The sequence below is a fragment of the Colossoma macropomum genome, unplaced genomic scaffold (assembly GCF_904425465.1).
Source record: "Colossoma macropomum unplaced genomic scaffold, Colossoma_macropomum, whole genome shotgun sequence".
Lineage (NCBI taxonomy): Eukaryota > Metazoa > Chordata > Actinopteri > Characiformes > Serrasalmidae > Colossoma > Colossoma macropomum.
Window position 1 is genome coordinate 6,908,074 of NW_023494807.1, and position 24,545 is coordinate 6,932,618.

Consider the following 24,545-nt stretch of genomic DNA (forward strand, 5'->3'; position numbering starts at 1 on the left):
TTACAGTCTTGAAACAGCCAAGGAAAAATGATCCAATCAAATTTTTTGTCTCCTGGCATTAAAGTGGATACAGCTAAGCAAGCCCTCTCATTGGTTAGGACCTCAGGAGCTGGACAGAAGGCCATACAAGTTTGATTATTGCTGTGTTCGGGTGCTCACTGGAAGATTGTATATACCAGATGGTTAACAAGTCAATACGACTAAACTCCATTTGGGTGCTTATTCGTAGATTTGCCCACCACTGCTAAAACTGGTATTTCCCGGTTTCCACTCACTCGAACATCAACTACCAACATAGTTAGGAAGTGACAGTACAAACAACCAGTTGCATTTTGATAACTGCTACATAAATGACTGCTTCAAGCTTCATGTCTGTGTTTAATCTAGAACGGCCAAATTTTAATGTGAATGGTTGTTAGCTTGGTGCTAACATAGTGGTATGATTCCATAAGCATGCATAGGGGTTTTCTTAGCCTTGTTTTGTGGCTGAGTTTTGATGTTTATGGCCCAAGCTGAGGGCCTAGCTCTAATAGTCACAGTTTCCCAGTGTTGAAAATTGTCCCTCTTTACGTCCAGCCAAATATCTGACTGGAGTTGTTAGTTAATACATTGAATGCCTACAATGCCAACACAATGGAGACAGGACACGGGACAGGGAAGGAAGAGGATGAAGATCAGTGGATAAGAGAGTAGTGGGTCAATAGGAAAGTGCTGAATCAGTAGATCGGAATGAGGAAAAGGGAACGGTGAGCTGGGAAGTGTGTGTAAATGTGTGTTTGTGTGTGTCACTCATGTCAACAGCTATTCTCTCAGTCAGCTCAAGCTTTAACAACACTTCCGTCAGAGCTGTCAACTCGTTCTCGAGATGAGCTCTGTCTACAACACAAATACAGCCACACATATTTACTGTCCAAAACCACGAACCTACACATCTTCTGAGTTATTATATGTAATGCTGATGTTGCTAAAAATGTAGTAAATGTGGAAAAATGTTTTCTTTTGGGGACTAGTTTGACTTCTAACACCAGGCATGTATCCTTCCACCCTGAACGGCTTTTAAAAGATACATTTCAGGCCAAACTTTATCTCAAAAATGTTGTGATGTCTTAGGCATTAGGCAGTGTATTCTTAGCCTTGTCATATAATAACTTTCTGTGAGGGGGCATTTAAAGGCAGGAAATATCTCGGACGTCTGGTTCCTATCACCACCACTGTGAACAATTCTGACTCAGTAAGTCTGTGGGTTTGTGAAGAGGTGTGTATTATTTTCAAAGAAGGACGTTCTCACTCCTCCCCCTTCACCCCTCATTGCTCACTAGCAGCTCAACATAGTCACAACATTTCACACCCAGAGATTACAGGGAGAAATAATTTCTTTGATTATATTAATAAAACATATCTCCACCTATCTCTGTGTCTGTCTCAAAAAATTGAGGTCATGAAAAAAATGTGAATATTTGTCTAGCGCCCTCTCGCGTCATCCATTTGTTAGTTGTTGACATGCTCATATTAGGAATTCTGGGTCTAAGCCTGTTTTCCCAATAGGAAAACTTGCTTCTGTTGCACCCTGTAATAGACCAAAAATGTTCCAAACCCGGTACATTTTGTCTTATGTACATTCTTTCTTCAAATATAAGGTCAAAATAGAAATATTGCTACATGTAAGATAACAGTACTGTGCATTGAACTGACATCAGACTGACAACTTCACCAAAATACCTAAACAAACCAGCAGGCTTTGTCAAATGTGGTAGTTAAGTGGCAACCTGGTAGGAGACTACAGGAACAGCGAGGAGAGAGAAGGCCAATGGAGGAGTTACTGCGGTGGAAACTTTTAGCAAGAGAAGTGTCTGTGAAAAGTTAAAGGGCAATTCCACCTCTTTTTAAATTTCTACACAATCAAATCTTTAACCCTCTGGGGTCTGAGGTCGTTTTCTCAGTTGTGCATACCTTCTAAAATTCATAAAATACTCTGATATCTTCATCACTACTTTTCAAAACTACTGCAGCAACTTCAGCAGCTGTAAACTCTCTGTACGCCATTTCACATGTGTCTCCGATGTGGACTGAACAAAAAATGAAGGGTTTCTGGTGTGATGGTCAGTGCTTAGTGATTTCCTGAGTGTCCATTGGACGGTTTCACATACAGTGTAGACGGACACACAAATCCACCAATCACACCCGGTGAGAGGCAGACAGCGTGTATCTCAACCCCTCTTTACAGGCTCATAACTCCGGATGTGAGTCACATACAATCTTGTGATAAGATGGAATGGAAAGGGCGACTTTACAGATTTAAGAAATGTTTGAACTGTATTTCTGCGCTTTACTATCAAAGACAGAGAAACAGAGCCATAAAATAGCTAAATCTGTGCTGTGGCTTTATAAGAGATTGCGATCCCTGGTTCATATCACCACCACTGAAAAGGAATCAGATCTGGCACATTTCTCTACACTGCACTCTCTAAAATTTGGTGGACTTCCCCCTTAAGGCTTTTATCCAAAGTAAAGCACAGAAATAATAAATGTATCATCAGTTCGGTGACAGAACAAAGAAACAATGTTCAAATACATTCAGACATTAAAGAAAAAAGAGGTTCATCATTTTGCTTTGAGTTATGTATGAATTGTATTCTTTAATAGCAGAAAAACAACATATTTTATTACACAAAAGAAAATAACTGTTTATTGCTCTGTGCTGAGAGTGGAAATGGGCATTGATGCTGAACCATATACAAATTATGATTCACCTTATGGATAGTAATATTCAGCTCCTGGCAGACTTGACCTGTGAAGAAACTTCTAGCATTGCTTCTTCTTGTGGCAGATGGACATGGTTTATGCAGGTTGTGAGTAGACATTGAAGTGGTCGAGCAGCTTGGAGTCCAGGAGAAAAGCTCTTGCTTTGTTTCTCTGTTTGCTCTACCATATGTCCTCCGATCGGCACAGAGCCAGCAGAGCCAGCTGCAGGTCCCCTTTGAATTCTTTCTATAAGATGAATGACACAGAAAAAGGCACAACATGCTCTCTTATCATATTAATAAGTGTTATTTTATATTCAGTTACTTATACAGTGTAGGTTTAAATATTATACATTACCCACCAAGAGGTGTTGTTACTTGTTTTAGTCAGTTTTTCAAGGATTTAACCAATAATTCAATGAAAAATGCTATACAGTAGTTAGATATTTAACCATTTATATGTTACATATTTATTTTTGTTTTTTTGGATCATGTTCGAATTTTATTATAACTTCATTCTTGATGCTCTACAGCTTTCTTGGTCCACAGCTCTGTTCATCATTCTACACACAGATAATTTTTTAACAGTATTCTATTAATTATTTGTTGATTTAATCACTTTATACAATACCGTGAAAAAGTATTGGTCCCCTCCTGATTTTCTGTATCACTGCATATATGTAACAGCAAATGCTTTTAAATAAAGCTTTAAAATATTAAACAGAGAACCTTAGCAAACACAAAACACATTTTAGCAATTAGCAAAGGTATATATGAATCACCCATGTAAAAAATGTTGCCTCCTTAAAATTAATGTTAGTGATGCCACAGCCATCCACGAGTCCACGAGAGCATAACTGACTGCATTCAAGCCAGACTGTGTACAATCAGCTCAATTTCATTATCAATTAAATGTGTTCAATTTGCTGCTTGAGAAACCAAAGGGGCGATTACTTTTTCACATGGATGATTCACCACCTTAAAAAATGTGAGGCTGTCTTCGTCTAAAAGCATTCACTGTGACAAATATCCAACAACAGAGAAAGTCTGAAAGACTTTTTCACAGCACTTCAGATGTATCTAAATTGGTTTTATATGACAGCAGACAATGATTCAGAAAGAGACTCTGACTGCAGCTGACTGAAATCTCACCTGTATGGTCGAGTAGAGGGAGACGTTGGTCAGTTTGCAGAACTGGACCCTCACCCACAAGAGGTCTTCTTCACTCCGGCCCACCATGATGCCTCGAACGACTGCATTTTTCTGAACATACACATAGAATAATGTTCATTCAGTCACCCTATACCTGACAAAAGGGGGCAAAGACTTTGAGCGACCTGGCCTCCTTACCTTCATGCAGGCCTGTAAGCGCTGGGCCAAGTAGAGCGGCGTATTCTGGATTGAGCGAACTGCAGAGATGTGCATTAGATGGTTCAGAGATGAGTGTGTAACAGAAAACACAACAGACACACTCACACATACACTATATGTCTAAAAGTTAAGATGCACCCATTGCTGACATCAACTGCCCACACACAGCTGTAATCTCCATAGAAAAGCACTGGCAATAGAATGGTATGCTCTGGATCAGCCACATATGCGCCTATGTTTACCATGTCCAATGCCAAGCATAAGCTAGAGGGGTATAAAGCCCCCAGGATTGGGTTGTGGAGTGAATGATGGAGCTCCATCCAGTACCTCTGGAATTTGTGATCCAGAACTGATCATCCAACATCAGCACCAGACCTCACTCATGCTCTTCTGGCTGAATGCAATCAAATATCACAGCAATATTCCAAAATCTAGTGTAAACAGTAGAACAGCAAAGTGGACAACCTCTTTAATACCCTACATTTTGAAAAGAACACTGGAAGAACAAGTGTCTACCAACTTTTAGACATATAGCATAGACTATATGAATTGTATGTATTGGTGGTAGCATAATGTACACTCTTTGGCCACTTTATTGGAAACCCCTACCTTAATGTTATACGGTTAGAGACAGTTTGTGTAAGCCATCCCCTGGTCCTTAATTGGTGGTCAGTTTCCGATCACAAACTTGCTCTTGGCTGGATATTTTCAACCTAGCATTGAAACTAGCATGTGTAAAATACCCAGCAACATCGCTGATACACACATATAGGCTCCACGTGCATTACCATGTCAGTGTCACTGCTGTGCTGAGAATGGTCCACCGCACAGATAAGAGTATCTGGTCAGCAGCGGCCCTGTTGCCCCTATATGGTAGGTGTCTCTGATAAAATGGCCAATGAATGTATCTTGCGGTATTAATTACTGTAAATCAAATCTTTATGGGTTTATAATGTCTGTGGTTAATTGAGAACAGCCAAAAAGTGTATATCTGAACCACTGTTAGCTTGGCGCTATACTACTAGAGTCCCATAGGGGTGCTAGCAGAAGTTAGCAATTGTAGATTTTACTTGTTTTTGACTGAGTTTTTAATATTTATGGCCCAAACTGAAGGTCGCTGTAACAGCCACAGTTCGCCACTGAATTAAGCCAGTGTGGAAGTATAAGTAGTTTTCTCACCCAAAGTGCGCAGGCCAAGTCGGAAGTCTCCTGAGAAATGGTTCTGAATTGTTTTATCCACTGGCTCCCCTTTCAGATCCTCTAGCCTAGAGATCACTAGCATGATGATAGAGTGTTACAATCAGGTGCGTATGAACGAGTTTCAAGTTTGAGATCAAAGGGTCATACCTCTGTTGAGGTGGTCTGAATCACGAGAGGTCAGCACTTGGATCCAGGGGGCGGAGTCAGGTTTCTTTCCACTGACAGCATCTTTAAGGCTCTGCACACAAACATATTTAATGCACTTTAGCGTTCTTGCCAATACATGACTTCCTGGAAGAGGCCATATAAACTTCATGATGAGAGAGAGAGAGAGAGAGAGAGCCACACCTTGACGTCTTGATCGATGAGTTGGTAATCGATCTCTCCGGGTGTGTTCAGCTCCTCCTTCTGTTGATATGACAGAGAAGAGTCAGTGTGTTTCAACAGCAGCCACATTCCACACTAACCGGTTTAATCATTACCTGGGGCATTCTAGCTCTGTGGAGTCAAACAGGGTACTAATGTATTTTTATATTAAACAACATCAAAATAAAGTTACATATAACTCCACTGACAAAATGACTGAAATTCACACTGACTGAAATTCACACTGACTGAAATTCACACCACATTAACAGGCAGAATGTCCCAACTTCACCAGCAGACAACCAGCTATAACCTGCAATTATAAAGAATGTCATACTAGTAGCAGCACTGCACTAAGAGTGTAACTGACCTGCACACTTGTGTGTCTCATTCACTAAAGGAACAAGCAAACAATAAAATGTACACAATCTTCAGGAACACTTTATTTGGATAGTACAGTTGATTATTTGTAGATACTTAACTGACTTTTAACTTTCATGCCACTAATTATCTTTTCAACACCCTGAGGCCTGTTTGGTGTCTGAAGTTAGCTTCTTTAGCTTTGTGCTGGAGTTAAGGGGCTAACAAACAATTAAAGCATAATAGCATCTTGCTAACTGCTTGCCCCAAACCACGTGTTCGTAAGCAATCTCAAATAGACTTGCTTATAGTAAATCTTTATTCATAAGTAAGTCTTTATTTATATAGCTTTTTCGAAAACAAGGCTCAAAGTGCTTTACAACACAATGAAATACAATAGTATACAAAATTCAAAAAGCTATATATACTAAAATCCACAGCGACATAGTTCAACAACTACTAAAAGCAAGAGAATAAAATATGTCTTCAAACATTTTTTAAAAACATGAACCAAGTCTGAATGTCTGAAATCAGTGGAGGATTGTTCCACAGTTTCAGGGGCGTACGCTGCAAAGGCCCGATCCCCCTTTGATTATAATTCAGTTCAAGGAACAGCTAGTAGTAAAGTCAGGCCAGCACTGGTGTGATATGCTCCCTGCGTTTTGTCCTAGTGAGAAGACGAGCAGCCAAAAACATGTTTATCTTATTATTTCTAAACTAGTGAGAACACATGTGTGCTCTGATGCCACAGTATGCTCAGCTCAAAAGTAAGTTTCTCTTTTTTTGGGGGTAAAGTCTTTTGAAAAGAAAAAAGAAAAGTATAAAATTTGCATTATATTAAACAATTGTAACAGTATTGCAGTTAGCACCACAATTATGACTGTCTAATAACAAAACAGTTCCATTATGATTCTATCCACCTGCTTTACTTTAAATGCTTGTATGCTTATATACATATATACAAATACATACATACATACATATATACATACATACATAATCCTCTTTTTCTAATCTTTGCTTTTCTTCTGATTAATATATTTTGAAAATACTGTCAATATCAATAACAATACATTATGGAGGGGGAAAAGAGGGGGATATTATCAAATACATGAAAATTTCTGACTTTCCCTTAAAATTATCTCCTTAAAAACTTTTTGCATTACAAAAGATAATAGAGGGGAGAGGAAATGAAAAGGTAGGTCATAAAAACCCTAAAAAAGTTCTGGTCGCCGGGTTCTTATATAAACTGGCCACTTAGATCAAATCTGACAGAATTTCTCAATCTGAATTCTTAAGGAATAAATTAGCTTTTCCATAATATAAATTTCATGAACAATGTCATACCAGTCATGTACCTGAGGGGACTTAAGAGACTTAAGAGAGCCATTTTCTAGAGATTACTTTCTTGCTTGCAGCTAGCAAAACCCCAATTCTTTGTATCTATCATTGTGGTTCTTCCTCTAATACCTACTGACATACTGATATTTGTCTGTGCTTAAAAATGAAGATGATATGCATTCACATCTTTCTCAAACAACAGGATTTTGTGCTGTAATGAAACAGCATCCTGTCTGAAGAGGCGTACAAGTGTGAAACAAAATGGCTCAGCACAATATGGTCCAGCACAGAGATATTGACCCGACACACTGGCCACAGTCTTGCTTTACCTTGAGTATAGCCAGGACGAGCTTGCTGAAGTCTTTGCTCGTCTCGCTGATCAGGTCGTTCTCCAGATAACGTCCGTAGGCTATGGGCCGAGTGACAGGAAGGGTGTGTATGTGTGGCGTTGCTGTTTACAGGCATTCTTAATGAATAACGATGACTACATTAGTTTGTGGTTGTTTGTATTTTCTCACCCTCCTTGTACGCCACTGTGATGTCTCTGAGCTGATCAGGTGATCTGGTGCACAACACCTCCAGGAGAGCTTCCTCATCAGTGCCGAGACCCTGTACGGCAACCACACGAACAAATTACTATTATTAGAGATGAACAGTGATCAGAATTATAATCAGTGCATGCCCTAATTATTACAGTGACATTTTAATTTTACTCTATTACTGTATTCGTCACAGTCTACACATATTACACATATTACTACTACTACCACTGTTAGTAATAATAATAATAATAATAATAATAAACTCATATTATTGTTGTTATTAATGTTGTTGTTCTACACCACTATTCAAAGTTTTAGAATTAATGTTTTTAATAATAGAAATCCAATTTGTTTACAGATAAATGCATAAAATGATTCTAACATGTTAGTCCTGTGCAACATGTCGGTAAGCTGTAAAAAAGTTTAGGTGCCCAGAGCTGTAGACAATTCTGAAAGCTGTATAGCATTAAGAGTTAAGATTAATATCCAGAATGCCTCAAAAGGGGTTACCCAATTTTGAGGCAAGTACACTTTCAGAGAGAAAGGCATGAAACTGTCACTGGGGCAGTAACCGTCTCATCACTGGGGTGGTACCCTCAAGGGTACATCTCAGTACCTTTAGTCAGGGAACAGAATTGTACCATAATTCATTGAAATTATATTTTCTTAATTGTACTGACTCCACACACCCCGTCTCGTCTCCAGGCTTTTTTATTTTATTGTTCTGTTTTAAAACATTCGGTTATGAAAAGGTACAAATACGAACTTTTCACCTGGAAAAACTTATTAAAGGTGCACAATTGGACCTTAAAACCACTGTTGAGAGAACCTTTACATTGCTTGTACCTTGACGACCGGAAAATCTACCTGCACAGAACTTTTATTTCTAACAGTGTAATTATTGTAGTTTTTACAGTATAATGTTTAGCATATAACAACTTTTCATTGTTAACAAAGTAGTTAAAATATTAAATACAAAATCAAACAATATCTAGTTTAAAATGATAACTGATAACTGATTTATGAATGCTACTTTTAAAAAAATATTATTATGTTGGTTTATTTACAGAACATTAATTGGGACTCTATTTAGGTCATGATTCTTATTTAGTAAAGCCTGAATCAGACACTTCTAAATGGTTTGTTCAGTGTACATAAAGGCCTGTATTAGTGCATACTTGGATGTCTGTAATATGAAAATCACTAATAATCAGTGGCGTCTCTGCCACAGAAAGCCTGGTGGGGCACAATAAACTGAAGGGGCAGCAGCAACTCGTTAATGAAACTAGAGACGCAAACCTGATCCAAACACAAACGCACTCCATCAATGAAATCACAAATTCACAAATTAATGTAATGTGGTGCAGAAATGGAAGTGGAGACAGGAAACAGCATTAGATCTCACAAAACCTGGTTATACAGCATCGCATTACAAATCAAAGTTATCAAGCTTGATCATTGCGGTCTGTAGCAACATATCAGAGCAGGGAACACATCGCTTTCCATACATTAACCCTCTACTGCACACTTTATGAGAGCAATATATAAAAATATAGATTCAGTTCAACTTTTTTACATGAAAATGGGCTTTGATTTATTTTTTGGACCTGTTTATTAAATTCAAAAACATGAAAATATAACAGTAATAAAGTGTGCAGGAGTCCTTTGGAGTATGTTGCCTTGAGGTAACATTGTGTGACAATGGGAAGAAATGGTATAGATCCATGTTCCCTGAAGTGGTGAGACCTGGCTTGTGACTGGCTAAATCCATTGTACTGTCACACAATGTTGCCTATAGGCAACAAACACATTTCTGCAAATTCTCAAAAAAAATTGATACTGAATGTTAAAAAAGAGGTTTAAATGTGCCAACTAAGAGATAGTGTGACCAAGTTCATGCTTTTTATTGACTTACTCAAACTCTTCTTTTTAAAGTTAACCCTATGATTGGCTTTAAATATGTATAATGTCATTGTAAAGTGAGGGAAATTAGTTTGTTGCTCTGAGGCAACATCATGCAATAGAGGGTTAAGAATAACACGCCTTGTAATAATGCAGAATGACTCACCAGTGACGGTCACTGCTCGAAAAGAAAAGATGCACGATGATCTTTCATCTGGACAAACTCATACCGTAAACGCCCATACTGTAAATGATGTTACTAAATGTCTGGACATATGTAAATGTATTATCTTTTTTTGGCTGCTCTCAGCATCTGGTTATTGAAAGCGTGTTGAACATGCTTTTTTACTGCTCACTGGTCAGACGAGCACTGAGGGGCCCCTCGCTCACCAAACGAAGACTGCTAAGAGAAACAGGTAGCCTACTGACATTTACACACCAGGTACAGGAAGATATTTGGGATGTATCGGACAGCCCTACCACTGTCAGATGTAATAAACGTGCAGCAACATTAGTTACAAAGAAGAATATACATATATATGTGTATATATATATATAACAACAACGACATATATATATATATATATATATATATATATGTCGTTGTTGTCGCAAGAAAACCTCGTATCTCCATTTTTGTCATTTAGTTTTTGACATAATTTGAAAATGTCTTTTGTCCTTTACATTGTGTGTAAATTTCATGATGAATGGACTAAAAGAAACGGCCCAAAATTACTTGGAAAAATTCTGGTTCCATTAACTTACATTAAAAGTAAAGTAGGTTTTTTTCCTTCTCCTGTAAAGCTACCACCTTGGAGATAATTTTGGAAATATTTTCTTTAGACAACAGCGATATATTAGCTATTATACTATACATATATTAGTTAACACTGAATCATTGATCATGTAGTGCACTGCTCCGCAGCGACATCTGGTGGGGAGAGGCCACTGCTAATAATTGCATTATGCAAAATAAACATGTTGTTACTGTCCTTAAAAGTCACAGATTGGTAACTTGTTTAGCGTTTTATAGCGTCTAATTAGTGATGACTAAAGTCCAGAAAACAGAACAGATTAAACTCTTATTAGCTCTAAAGTAAAAAATCCACCATGTGACACTGACAAGAGCCTATGATCAAACTGTACCCTAATACACTGTGAATTTAGATAGGTTAATAATTAATGCTCAGTTATTACATAGTAAAGCCAGGAGAGGCCGTGGGTTACTGCGGTTTTTTAAAATCCCAGTAACGCACTGCCTCGAGTGGCTTATTGCTTTTATAAAACGGCGGCGGATATAAAATATTTTAAAATACACAATGTTTGAGAAAATTATTTAAGTTATTATTGATAAGAACCGACATAAACAAGTATTCCGCCAAGAAACGTAGTTCCTTATAGCATACGGTATCGTTGCTAAGCAACCACTGACCGCTGAATGAGGAGAAAAACGGTCGCAAATCACTGTAAACTGCAGACATTACATGATTTTTAAACTTTTTTTCTGTAGAACAGTGAACATATGATAACACAGCACTGTTTAATGCAAATACTTTCAGTTTCTAAGTATTTTTTGGTCACTAAATCACCACCGCGAGTCTTCTGCCAGTCTGACGACGCCACTTTTCTCACGCTGGGGCCGAATCTCAAACGGCTCCCTGTTCCCTACGAAGTGCACTACATAGGGAATTTAAATAGTGATTTCTACGCCCCAACAATACAAGATATCGCTAAAATGGTCATTTGGGATTCATCCACATACATATTCGACAAGCAGCGCACTATTTGACAGCTGAAGCAAAAATTTCTAAACTGAATGTTAGCTAGGTTACATAGCTCACTATTTAGCTAGGGAGTACGGAGCCGTTTGGGATTCAGCCTGGGTTTGACGCGACTTCTGACTGAAACACGGACATTTAAAGCGTGTAAGACATTCAGGTGACATTCTGTAGACTTCTATACGGCCGTTTTACAGTGAATCATATCGAGTACTTTAATTCAAGCCTGTGATATTAATGTTGGAGTTGTTTAGCATGTTTACTATCTTTTAGCCTGTTGGCTAGCTGACCAGCCCAGTTCTAGTTAAGAAAATAATTTTCAACCCCTCAGTTTAAACAGAAACGCGTTCTTACTCGGTGCTCCGTCCGATCAGCGTTAGAGTCAAAGATGAATCCGTTAACAGCAGAAGGGTTTTTCATGCCGTGGCGCAGTGATACAGAGTTCAGCGGTTAACGCGGCTCAGCCAATCAGATTTTAGAACCGGAACTATCCGTTTTATAACAAGAGCTTATCAGTGTGTTATTATATTTGTAACAAGTGGCACGATTAATAGTTTTCTCATAACAAATGTCAAATTATATACTGACACATAAGGGATACGGCTTACTGTATAGTGCATAAAGCACTTACATGTGTCTAATTTACGTGTCTTTATTGAGCAAAATGCCTTTATCAGTCTTTGATTACATAATGTGTTGCCATAATATTCTTAGGCCCAATCCCAATTTCACCCCTCGCTCATACCACTTAGCCCTTAGCCCTCTGTTTTGCGCGTTCACGTCTAGGGGTGCCCTAGTGTTTGGGCTACATGGTTTTTCAGAGACTCACTCCAAACAGAGTGTTCTGAGGAAAAAAGGAAAAACGGCAAGATGGCTGAGCAAGACACCAAAGAAACCCACAAATATAAGTATTTTCTCAGTTACATATTACGATAACCACTGTATTATTTTAGTTTAATGTCGTTTCAATGTATTATGATCGTTTTCTTCATAACAAGCACAAAAATCGCTAATAGTAGGCTAATGTTTCGGTAGCTAGCTAGCTAACTTTCCCGTTCCACCTTAAATAGTCCAACCGTTCTGACGCCTGAAGCGCCAGAATGTAACTGCTGCACCATTTAAGGTGGAACGGGAAAATTCGCATAAGAAGCTGGTGAATAGCTGACTTAAGCTTCATATCACCAAGGAAATAGAGGTGGGCGATAATAAAACCTGTCGCACCCCCTCTTTGAAAGCATATGATGCCCTAAATGCTGAACTTTTCCCTTCTCTGCTGTCACTGAAGACGGGCTGGGTGGCCTACAGAGCAGCGCTAGTAGCCTGTTATTAAAAAATGTTTGTTTTTTTTTAATTTGAGGGTTGTCCCATTTCGTAGGGCAAGATTTTAACCACTACCCCTTGTAACTCAGTTCCAAGAGGTTAGGGTGACACTCGAAAACAAGGGGTAGGGGTAAAAAGCAGAAATGGGATTGGGCCTTAGTTTATATAATGACACTTTAATGTCACTTTTGTACTCGTTCAGCTTTCAAAGGTAATTTGCTCACCTCCATGGAGTGTCGAAGGCGATGGGCGTCAAACTGAGCTGGGGTCATCATCAGGGCCAGCAGCAGCTCCTGCACAGGCCCAGATAGGCCTTTCTTCAGAGCTGCATTCAGATCCTGAGAAAATGGAATGGCCGATGCACTGTGTGGTAAAAACTACTTTAGAAATCATAATATTTAGTTTAAACCATAGTTAAGTCTCTGTACCTTCTGTGCGAGGTTGTTGTAGGCCACAGCAATGTCCTGTCTTTGGGCATTAGTCCTGTTAGTAAGGATCCTGATCAAGGCCATCACATCAACAGCTAACAACAGACACAAACATACACATACGTCTAAGAACACTGAGCTATATGAGGCAACTCATCATAATAAATATATAAAACACTGAAAATAATCTTTTTTTTCTGAGAATAAGGCAAGTTAAAGGGCCCATATCATAGAAAAACTGATTTTTTTCTTTTTTTTTACATAATACATAATTTGATATAGTATGTCAATTCAAGTTTCAAAATATAGTCCTTTCATAGTTTTGTGATATCACAAAAATCAACTGCTTTATCAGCCTAGAGCAGTTTAGCCTGCCTGTTCTGCTGAAGTTAGTTGAAGTTATAAGGAGTGTTTCAGCCTGGTGTGCCTTTTAAATGAAGCAAAATACAGGGCAGCCAATCAGAACAGATGTCATTTACATATATAACAAAATGATCTGGTTTAATTGTAAGGGATAAAGAGAGGTTGAAAAACAGTTGTGTAAAGATGAATTATGACTGCTTTTGATACGTAAAGCCACACAAATAGTATAAGTGGACTTCAGAGGAAAAAATAAACATAAAATTGCTAATAATTTAGGATAAAAGCCCTTTAAGTAAAGAGCACCAGAAAGTACCAAATATTAGCTTAAAAGTCTTATTGTGACCCATCATTCTACTGTATGGCAGTACTTTTGTTTTCCAGTGCGAGATAAATCTGATGTGCATCCTCATCTGGTTTAAAAGGCTGAAATGGACGCACAGTGCCCAGAGTTCCCCACCACATCTGAAATGAGAAGAATGAACGAATGAATGAACTGAGCAGTGAATGACCAGGTGTGGGCTGCTGAATATGGAGAACAGGTTACATACGGTCTCTTTTCCTGGGTTGTACTCAATGTTGTCCACTTCGATCTCCATGTCTCTGTTTTGACTTCAGATAAAAAAGTTTCAATTAAGAAAAATATTTTTAATTATTTCAAATTATTTGTAAGCAGTTTGTCCCCCTGTGCTGCAGTAACAGCCTCTTCTCTTCTGGGAAGGCTTTACACTAGATGTTGGAACATTGCTGTGAGGATTTGATTGCATTCAGCCACAAGAGCATTAGTGAGGTTAGGAGCTGATGTCGGATGGTCAGTTCTGGATCACAACTCATCCCAGAGGTATTGCATGGAGCTCCATCACTCCAGAGAACTCAGAGAACTGTGGTGCCACAGCTCCACAGTCCAAAATGCTCAATATCAAAGGCTAAAGAGTATGTGAATAGTGTGTCTCATGCTAAGGCATGACAACAAGGTAATTAAGTTGTGGCTACGACTTAGTAAAATGCAAAAATGAGATAATTAAGTCATAGCCATGACTTGGTAAGTTCAGAGAATGAGATAATTAAGTTGTAGCCACGATGTAGTAAGGCACAAATGAGATAACTGAGTCGTAGCCACGACTTGGTAAAGTGCGAGAATGACAATCAAGTCATAGCCATGATTTAGTAAGGTGTGAGAATGAGATAATTAAGTCGAAGCCATGATTTAGTAAGGTGCTGAGAATGAGATAATTAAGTCGAAGCCATGATATAGTAAGGTGCTAGAATGAGTTAATTAAGTCGAAGCCATGATTTAGTAAGGCATGAAAATGAGATAATTAAGTCGTAGCCATGATTTAGTAAGGCGTGAGAATGAGATCATTAAGTCAAAGCCATGATTTAGTAAGGCTCGAGAATGAGCTAATTAAGTCGTAGCCATAATTCAGTAACGTGCAAGAATGAGATAATTAAGTCGAAGCCATTATTTAGTAAGGCACAAAAATGAGATAATGTTTGTTGTAGCCATGATTTAGTAAGGCACGAGAATGAGATAATTAAGTCGAAGCCATGATTTAGTAAGGCATGAGCATGAGATAATTAAGTTGTAGCCATGATTTAGTAAGGCATGAGCATGAGATAATTAAGTTGTAGCCATGATTTAGTAAGGCGCAAAATGAGATAATGTCGTTGTAGCCATGATTTAGTAAGGCGCACAAATGAGATAATTAAGTCAAAGCCATGATTTAGTAAGGCACGAGAATGAGATAAAGTAGTTGTAGCCATGATTTAGTAAGGTGCAAAAATGAGATAATGTAGTTGTAGCCATGATTTAGTAAGGCACAAAAATGAGATAATTAAGTCAAAGCCATGACTTAGTAAGGCGTGAGAATGAGATAATTAAGCTGTAGCCATGATAGTAAGGCACGAGACTGAGGTAACTGAAATGATCTAGATGTTTGTTAAAATTGTTCATCATTTCTTTCAAATTAAAAGTCAATAATGAGGACCTGTTCTCCTCAGAATGATGACCTGAGGTGAAGTAGCCTAAAACCACCCCTAAACAGCGGTACTGACACTTCAAATAAATAATGACTGAAGTAGAAATCAAAAATAACTACCAAAAACAACTTAAACAGAAGTATCAACTAAGAAAAAACCTTCTTCAAGTGCTCTGTAGAACTGCAGCAGAACATCTTAGTACATCTAGTATCTATCAGCATACGAATGTAACTTTGTTATCCTTTATTCTTGTCTTATTTACTATACAGAACCTTTTTGAAAATGGTTCTATAGAGCACCAAAAAGGGTTCTACTATTGTCACAAGCTTCACATCATAATAATAGCAGAACCTTTTTTGGTGCTATACAGAACCATATACAACATGTTCTCCATCAATCTGAAGAACCATTTCACCATGCAGAGAACCATTTAAGCATGAAATGTTCAACATAGAACTCATGGTTCTAAACAGAACCATTCCCAGAACCCAAAGAACTCTTGAAGAACCCTTTTTTAAAAGTGTAGCAAATGGAGCCAGTTACTATTCATCTCTGGTACTAAAAAAGCTGAAGTGGGCCAGTTCACCCTAGCAGGCTACTCACCGTGGGGTGGATTCCTGAGCTTTCCGATCGTCCAGCCTGTCAGTAGGACGCTGCGCTATCTCCGAGTGAGTGACTGTTGGACTTGAACTGGAGTTGTCTCGTTACGTTTGCTGATAAGGGTGTGATGTAGACTCAGCTGCTGACAAATATTATCCTAGGACTCTTCCATTACGGCCTGAGGCACTTCAAAAGCACAGTGGCACACAAGGCTTGGTCACAGACGGGCTCATATAGGACAGCAGTCATTGTACTCTAAAGCTGACACTTTTGTCTGTAACTCCTAACAGTAGGGTAGAGCTCATAAAACTACATGACGCCTACATAAGCCCTTCATGGCAACTGACACAGACCTACATAAACATTTAAAGACTGAGTGCGTTTACATGCACTTCATAATCCAATAATTACAGAAAATCTGATTTTGTCAGTAATCCGATCAATGCGTTTACATGCACTTAAGTAATCAGATTATGTTAAAACTCCAGGTCTACATGAGTCAGACAGTAATCAGATTTCTGCTTTGCAAACAGCCAATAAACTCACAGAAGAAGACGTGACGTAAACGTAACGTAAAACTCAAAGTTAATGCCGCAGCTTTTTTTAAAACATTGCGCTACCTTACCTGAAAAAATTAACATACATCATCTAGAAGATGAAGAATATTTAAATCCTTCATTTCATCAAGCATGTATTTGGTTTCATGTATTGGCGTCGCTCCAAAAGTGCTTTGCTGCGTCTCATGGCGATGCTGCTCGCTTACTTCCGGTACCGCGGCCTGTTTTCGCACATGCGCAGACTGAGAAATCCGAAAGAAATCAGAGTAAGAGTTCATATGCACTGAGAAATGTGATTACTGAGCTAAAATCCAGCTCTCTTACTCCAATCTAAGAAATCAGGAGTGTTTACATGACCATTTGAATAATCAGATAACTGCAGAAATATGATTATGATCAGATTATGGACTGCATGTAAACGCACTCATTGAAACATTTTTGTCATGACACTTTCTGGGGTGAACTGTCAGCTCAGTGTGAGTCGCAGTGATATAATGTTGGTAATATGACAGTTTGCCAAGTCAGGCTGGTTGAACAAAAGTGAGCATTTTCTGTGGGAGTTTCATTTCACAATTTGTAAAATTTAAGCTGTCACATCATCAGCATAAGGTCAGTGTGATATCCTGTAAGTTAGAAAGCCAGTTGTTATACCATGCTACTGCATTTCACTCAAAAATTGGCAAGAGAGCCCAATGTCAGAAAAAGTTGAAGTCACATGGCGGGCAAAGGAAAAAACATACTTTTTCCCATTATTTTTGGGCCTTTTATGGCTTATTCATCATGAAATTTAAACACAGTGTAAGGGGCAACAGGCATTTTAAAATTATGTCAAAAACTGAAAAAGATAACAAATGGAGATATAAGGTTTTGTCAATATGTGCAGCAATATATGGGTGTCATGTAAGTTTATGAATACTGACTAAAGTGTTAACCTTTTTGTCTCACAGGGACAATTACATAAGCATTCGGACTAAACAACATGCTACAGAAAGACAACAGATCATTTCTTTGTGTCATTTGGAGGTTAAAATGTAAGGAAATTGAATTAATGAGTGGAGAAACGTAAGTGCAGGTTTTTCGACAGGTGTATGCAATTAAGCAATTAACATCCTAACATGCTCATGTATAAAAATGCTGAGCAGGCCCTGATTAACCCTGATTTTGGCTCAAGGTCTAAGATCTTATGACTTTAAACGAGGGTTCAGAGGAGCTTCAGTTACAAAGACCTCTTAACTGGCCAATGTTTCTATAAGAACAGAGACTTAAGTGACCATTTAGATGTATGAGAAAGACATGAGTAAACATTACATTAGTGCATTAACAGAACAGTCCATTCCTAACTATATAGAGAGGGATATTATAGCAGGACTGAAGTGCATAAAGTGTTCATCACACAAAAGACCATCTGAGAGCTCAGTGGGTGAAATCCATCAGCGTTGTTCTACAGAGATAGTCAGATGAGCCATCCTTTACCATATTCTCCTCAGGTGTGCAGTGTTCACCAAGAGAACAATACAGGCTAGAATACTTGACCCCTCCAGTGAGGGGGGCCGGTGGCACTGTTATACTGTGGGGGAAGTGTTTTGCTGGACTGGTTTGGGTCCAATTAAAAGGAAGTGTCACTGTAAATCAATACTGACTGATCACCTTCATCTTATGATGAAACATTTCTATCCTGAGGGGAGTGGTCTCTTCCAGGTGCCCCCATCCACAGGGCATGAGGTGTCACCAAATGGTTTGATTAGTATAAAAATAACATATGTTACGACCTTCCGGGCCAAAGTGCTGCGGATATTAGCGTTTACCCTCATTTACCGCTCTGATTTCAGTTCATGGAGGCCTTGCTAATTAGCTGATGAGCTAAATCAGATGTGTTATTGAAGCAGTGTGCTGAAGTCTGCAGTGTATTGGACTGTAAGGACTGGAGCCTGACACATGTATTAGACAGTGCTCTCATCATCAAAATACCAACTGAAGGAATATCTTTTGGAGGAACGGTGTTCCATCCCTCCAGTACAGTTCGAGAGACTTGTAGAATCTTTACCAGTGCACCTAAAAGTGGTTCTGGTGGCTTGTGGTGGCCCAACACTTTGCTAAGACACTTTATGTTTGGTTTTCCCTTTAATTTGTCACCCTCTACACTGTTGTATGCAAAGGTTTAACCCTGGTCAGATCACGTTTTGTCGAGTTTCTAAGTGAAAAGAAGTTAACACATCCTCTACAGGAAACAAGTTTGAATTTTAATGCACAATTACTGTTTATTTGCTGAATTTAACACAACACAAATGCGTTGTGCAACAGTTTTTTCCCCAATATGTTAAACTCAACAAACAAATAGAAACTGGGCAATAACTAGGGGCGCTCAAACTTTTGCCTACGACTGTATGTGTGCACATGATACATGGTCTGTGGGACGTGTTATGCAGACAGGAAGAGACAACAAGGAAAGCCAAGACATTCCTACTGTATATTTGACCAACACAATACAAACAAGCAGTAAGTTCAAGTAATAAAAATAATAAAATTAACATAAAAGTTTAAAATAAAAAAGTTACAAGGTTTACACTTAAAAGGGCTTTCTTTTTAGTCTTTTTTTCCTTTTTCAAAACATTTCAAATATTTATACAGACAGATACATAATATACATAGTAGAGAAAAAAAATCCTTCTATGTCCAGTAATGGACTTCAGTTAGGCTGGTCTGTTTATGGCCTAGCTTGTACACAGCTATTCAGAATGAAGTGGGTAAGAGCAAAGCCACTGTTATTGCAGAAATGATGGCTCATTAAGTGTCTGAAGGGAAAGAGGATGCACACCTGATGTCCTACACGGAACAATCATTACCAACCAGGGCCTAAAAATCATAGCATTTCTCATCTACTCTATTCAAGTAACATATAATTTAACAGAATGTTACTAACTGGCAAACCACTTTGGTCTTATTTTCTTCTCTTGCAATTACACGTCATGCTACATTTGACTTCCTCGTTAAGTAATCAGACTGCATTTGCCACCCTGTAGAACTGACCAAGTGTCTGGTCATTGAGAATAAATGCAGATTTCAGCATTTTTCAAACTCATAGAGAAACACATTGAAATATGTGAGCGGTGCTCATATTAACCATCATTTTCTGTTACGATGCTTTGTAGAAAACTCACCCTTGTTTTCTAATTTTACACACAGTACATAATTCCTGTCTTTTTCTTTCCAGCCTTTTTTCAGTTTCAGTCATTTGCACCATACAAATAATACAAACAACAGAATAAAAACGATAAAATGGCAGGCAGTAGTAGGCTACGGGTCTTAATAAGAGGTTATTCTCAGAGATATAAATAAGGAAAACTGCACTTAACAGCAGATTAACTTGCTTTCGCTATAACCTTATATGTCCTTTTCCCCTTAAACTCTATTCGTTTCCTTGTATCAAACAGGAAGGGAAAGCGTCTCCAATTCTGACAAATGAAATGAGATTCAACACAAAAAACACCCTTCAATCAGCCTTCATGAGTTCTCTCAGCTATAGTTCTAGCAAGACGTATTAAAACGCAGCCGTTCTTCGGAAGTGAACGAGAGGCTGTGTGTAGCGTCCAGCAGAGGAGGTCCAGCTCTGCGATTGACTCCGTCTTATGGTTTGGCCTTCAGACTGAGCAACCGTTAGCTGTGGGCCGTGTCTGGTCCTGCTTCGCTGTCCGGAGCTTCAGTGCCACACTCGCTCTCCTCTGGGATGTCCTGTAGATCTACAGACAGAGAGAAACCATCAGACACGAAAACAACCGCGATCATAAGCGGTGGGTGGACATGTGTGGGAGAGGAGGGGGTGTTAACCCTTAGAAGTCTAGCTAAAGTCATTCTGCTATACATTCAAATTACGTTTCAGAATTATTTAAATGTAATTGCATAATTAATTGCTTCATTATATAATGTAAAACATTTTGATGATTATATTCACATCGACAGGATTTAATTTCTGTATTGATAGCAATAGGTCTAGATTTTTTTCAGGTCAAATATTGTCAAAAAATGGCAAATATTTAAAGGATGTGTACACCCAATCATAATAAATCATAATAGATATCTCTTTTTTTATATAAACACTCAAATTTGGAATCAACTGAAAGTTTGGAATTTGTGCTTTCGCCATTTTTTCAATGAAATCTTTAACTACTTAGCAGACCTCTGAAGTCGTGTGCCCATTTTGTATTCATGCCAAATAAAGAAGGTGGGTCTAGGCTGTTTCTCTCTATGGGAAAAATGAATGGTGTTCTCGGGAATCACCTCTAATCACCCTGTGGTAAACAAAAAATGTTTGTAAGCTAATATGTTTTGTCCTATGTAAATTTTTTTTTCTGAAAATCACCAGATCCACAAAATTACGAGGCTGTTAAATAGTCAAAATGCGAATATTTCTACATGCAAGTTACCACTGCTGCACACTGCATTGACAAGTGTTGCCAAATGTGGTGGGTAAGTTGCTTATAGTAGTAGCCTATATTTTGAGTAGTTCTGAGTAGCAGGTACTGTTATGTAATAGGGTTGAAATACAGCACTAAACTGACAGTAGTGTTAGTTTGCATGTAGCATGGATGCAGCAATACTTTTGACTTCTTAACCTTATAATTCAAAGGATCCAGTGACATTCAGCGGGAAAGCAGATGCGGCTCGTAAACATTTTTGTATACCACAAGGTGCAATAATGGCAATTATCAAAAACACTATCCATAAAGACCAGTGTTCAACTTCCTAGTAACCAATATATTACTGAATATCAACAAATGCCCGATATAAGACTTGTGTAATTGCATGCAAAGTGTGGAGTGGATATATCTGATGATGGTGACTGCATTGAAAAAGAATTCAAAGAGAAATAATTAAAAACTTGGTGAAGGACGTGCTTCCCTCTGAGTGAATTATCTAATATTGTTGTCATATCATCATAATGTATAATGTTGTTGCATGTAAAACATAAACATTGATCCAGACCTTCTTTTTGAGCTGTGTATGAGACGTTATTACGTAAAGATGTATGACGGGGTTGAAAAACTCCCAACAACATCCCTCTGGCTTGTAAATTAGTATTTAAAGGTTTTACCATGCTCACCATGTCTTGGCCTGTTTTTCCCACTTCTAACAAAGTAATTCTACACAATTTTAACAAACAAAAAATGTTACATCATGCTGCTTTAATATCTGAGATTAATATCTCTATAATGAGCCTACCACCTCTTTTCATTGAAGGGGTTAAACAAAATACAAGAGACATTTAAAGCCATGTGTGTGTGTGTGTGTGTGTGTGTGTCTGTGTGGGGGGTGTTTAGGAGATGACGCTGCTATGTGTGTCGTCAGTCTTCAAAGAGCAGATCACAGAGAGAGAAGGTTAAATATTGTCAGAATACAGGGACTCCCACCCTTAGAGCAAACAGAGGGAAGAGAGACAGACAGGATATTACATTCTAACACGCCCAGTGACGGAGAGATAGAAAACAGGAGATAGGAGAGGGGTGAAAGGGTAAAGAGAGAGAGAGAGAGAAGGTCAAGAATTTTGATACAATGGCTGTTTGTTTTCATCCTTTTATGGTTTAATCCTCGACTGGCCTCTGGGCCTCACCTCTGGGACTGTCTGAGCGTGGGGAAATCCGAACCTCTTCCTCTTCTTCAGAATCCTCTTCCTCACTGCCCTCCTGCACTCCGTCTAACTGGTCTACAGTTTCCTGGCAGGCTAAGGGGGCGAGAGGGCCCTGGCCTCCATCGCTTCCTCTTCTCTGAGCCGGAGTCTTGGATAAGGTAAAAGAAATGGTGGGGATTTTAATATCACAATGTTGGCAATGACTACACTACATCACACATTACAACTGCAAACAAAAGAGGGTGTGCAAAAAATGAGCTTGAGTACCAACACACATACACACACACACAGTCATATGTCAAAATTTGAATAGATAATTTTTTACTGCAAATTTTAATGTACGTTTTCTATTAACATGATAAGTTGAACATATTGGAAAAAATAAAATTAAAAAGTCTAAAATGTGATGTAACTTTTGCACAGGCCACAGGATATGTTTTATTTTTTCCCTAATATGTTAATTTCAGCAAATAAACAATAACTGTGCTCTAAAATGTGCAGAGGTGTGTTCTCTATAGAGGATGGTAACTTATTATTAATTATTATTAACAAAGAAACAAACAAAAAAAGCAGCTTGTTTGACCAGGGGCACCCAAGTTTTGTTTTACATATAGAAAACAGTGATTTCAGACTGTGGCGTATGTACACATACTTCATTCGGCTCTCTGACAGGCCTCAGTGCTCACCTGCTGTGCTGATGTTGTATCTGTGCTGTCCTGTGTGGTGTTGCTGCTGCGTGTGGCCTGCAGTTCTCTGATCTGCGTCTCCAGCTGCACCCGCGCCTTCTCACTGTCCCGCAGTTTGGCCTCCAGGAGGCGCAGTCTCCCCACCTCCTCCTGCAGCAGTGAGAACTGACGTTGCAGCAGGGCCTGTTCTCCTGCCCCGATGCTCACACCCTCCAGCAGGGCGTCCCGGGACAGTGAGCGGCTCAGCCGGACTGGGGAGGGGCCCAGCGGGACGGAGGTCGGGGTGGGCGGAGCCGAGAAGGGGGTGGAGCACTCCCGCAGACACAGCTCCAGAATAGAGTCCTGTCTGATTACGGCAGCCTAGGGAGAAAGAGACAAACAGAGAGAGAGATGTTTAAAAAACTTCTGCAAATCGACACCCGCAATATGTTATTGAAGTAATAATGTCAGCAACTGAAACTGAAATCAAGGACACACTGAGCTAAAACCAAATAAGTGTCGTCTAAATCTTTAAACTTTGCATCCAGACTTTAAACTGGTCTTTTAAGCTGCTGCCTCGTTTTTCTACAGCTGTTTAGCCATTTCTCAGAAATCTCTTTGAACATGGACGGTTTTGGACGAGCCTCTTCTAATTTTTCTGTACAGAAACATCACCCCAAATGGGCTCAGCAGCCCAAAATTATGCCGAATGTCGAGTTGGATTGACGTAAAAGTTGCATGAATTCAATGTTGTCTCAGAGACTGACCTGTAGTGCGTGGAGATGAGTGCTGAGGTTGACGAGTCTTTGGCATACTTCCTAAAACACAAAAGAACAGTTTACAGTTAGTTTTGCATTTCCCACTTAACCAAAGTTACATTTTGAGAAGAAAATGTTCTAGTAACTAATGCACACCTCATTGGGAGTTCTGTCCTGCAGCTGGTTACCATTATTGTCCTACAGAAAGAAGACAATCATGATTTAGAATAAAGTATTAGTCCCATTTATCTGTGGATTGTTTTTTTGAGTGTTGAGTCTAATTTACACAGTGTGAATTATTGAAAATCCCCTTTGTTCTGCAATAGCTTTAATATTTGTATCAACTGGCCCTGAATCAGCCCCTTACTTTTTGTGATGGACTGTTCTCATCAAGAGTTCCATTGACGGAAACTGTCTCGCCATCTATGTTTAGGAGAAAGAAAAGCAGAGAAGTGGGAAAAATGAGTTAAACTGTCTTTTATAAAGACTTTTCCTCTGTAAAAGAAAAAAGATTGAAGACTTACTGCTCATTGGTGTCTCTGTGTGGTTCTGGACATTGTTGGAACTGCTGGACTTAGGAAGCTCGATGCTGGAGCCCAGGAGCAGCTCACTCAATCTGTCCACTAATTTGAAGCACAGGAAAAAGAGATGTT

At 38.9% G+C, this 24,545-nt stretch overlaps 2 protein-coding genes across 6 annotated transcripts in view; both read right to left on the bottom strand.

The window, feature by feature from the left end:
* Positions 1–2,619: 2,619 nt before the first annotated feature.
* Positions 2,620–16,468, bottom strand: LOC118797315 (annexin A2-like). 2 transcript variants are annotated; one of them, XM_036556641.1, is made up of 13 exons: positions 16,293–16,449; positions 14,261–14,321; positions 14,081–14,174; positions 13,350–13,444; positions 13,146–13,259; positions 7,898–7,988; positions 7,709–7,788; positions 5,661–5,720; positions 5,460–5,550; positions 5,292–5,387; positions 4,092–4,150; positions 3,894–4,004; positions 2,623–2,988 (listed from the first exon to the last, which is right to left on the bottom strand). In XM_036556641.1, the coding sequence occupies exons 2-13, from the start codon at positions 14,306–14,308 to the stop codon at positions 2,923–2,925; spliced, it is 1,005 nt and encodes a 334-aa protein (XP_036412534.1). In that variant the 5' UTR covers positions 14,309–14,321; positions 16,293–16,449; the 3' UTR covers positions 2,623–2,922. The 2 variants fall into 2 exon arrangements, with proteins under 2 accessions (XP_036412535.1, XP_036412534.1); XM_036556642.1 differs by lacking the exon at positions 14,261–14,321 and having other exon boundaries at positions 2,620–2,988; positions 16,293–16,468.
* Positions 16,469–19,299: 2,831 nt separating this feature from the next.
* arhgef2 (rho/rac guanine nucleotide exchange factor (GEF) 2) overlaps positions 19,300–24,545 on the bottom strand; it is a 92,896-nt gene continuing 87,650 nt past the window's right edge. For all 4 annotated transcript variants that reach the window (XM_036556191.1, XM_036556190.1, XM_036556192.1 and 1 more), the window contains 7 exons: positions 24,417–24,515; positions 24,260–24,315; positions 24,049–24,090; positions 23,902–23,952; positions 23,156–23,515; positions 22,452–22,617; positions 19,300–20,583 (listed from right to left, as the gene is read on the bottom strand). In XM_036556191.1, the coding sequence (XP_036412084.1) occupies positions 20,501–20,583; positions 22,452–22,617; positions 23,156–23,515; positions 23,902–23,952; positions 24,049–24,090; positions 24,260–24,315; positions 24,417–24,515 (857 nt within the window). In that variant the 3' untranslated portion in view covers positions 19,300–20,500. The remainder of the gene's footprint in view (positions 20,584–22,451; positions 22,618–23,155; positions 23,516–23,901; positions 23,953–24,048; positions 24,091–24,259; positions 24,316–24,416; positions 24,516–24,545) is intronic.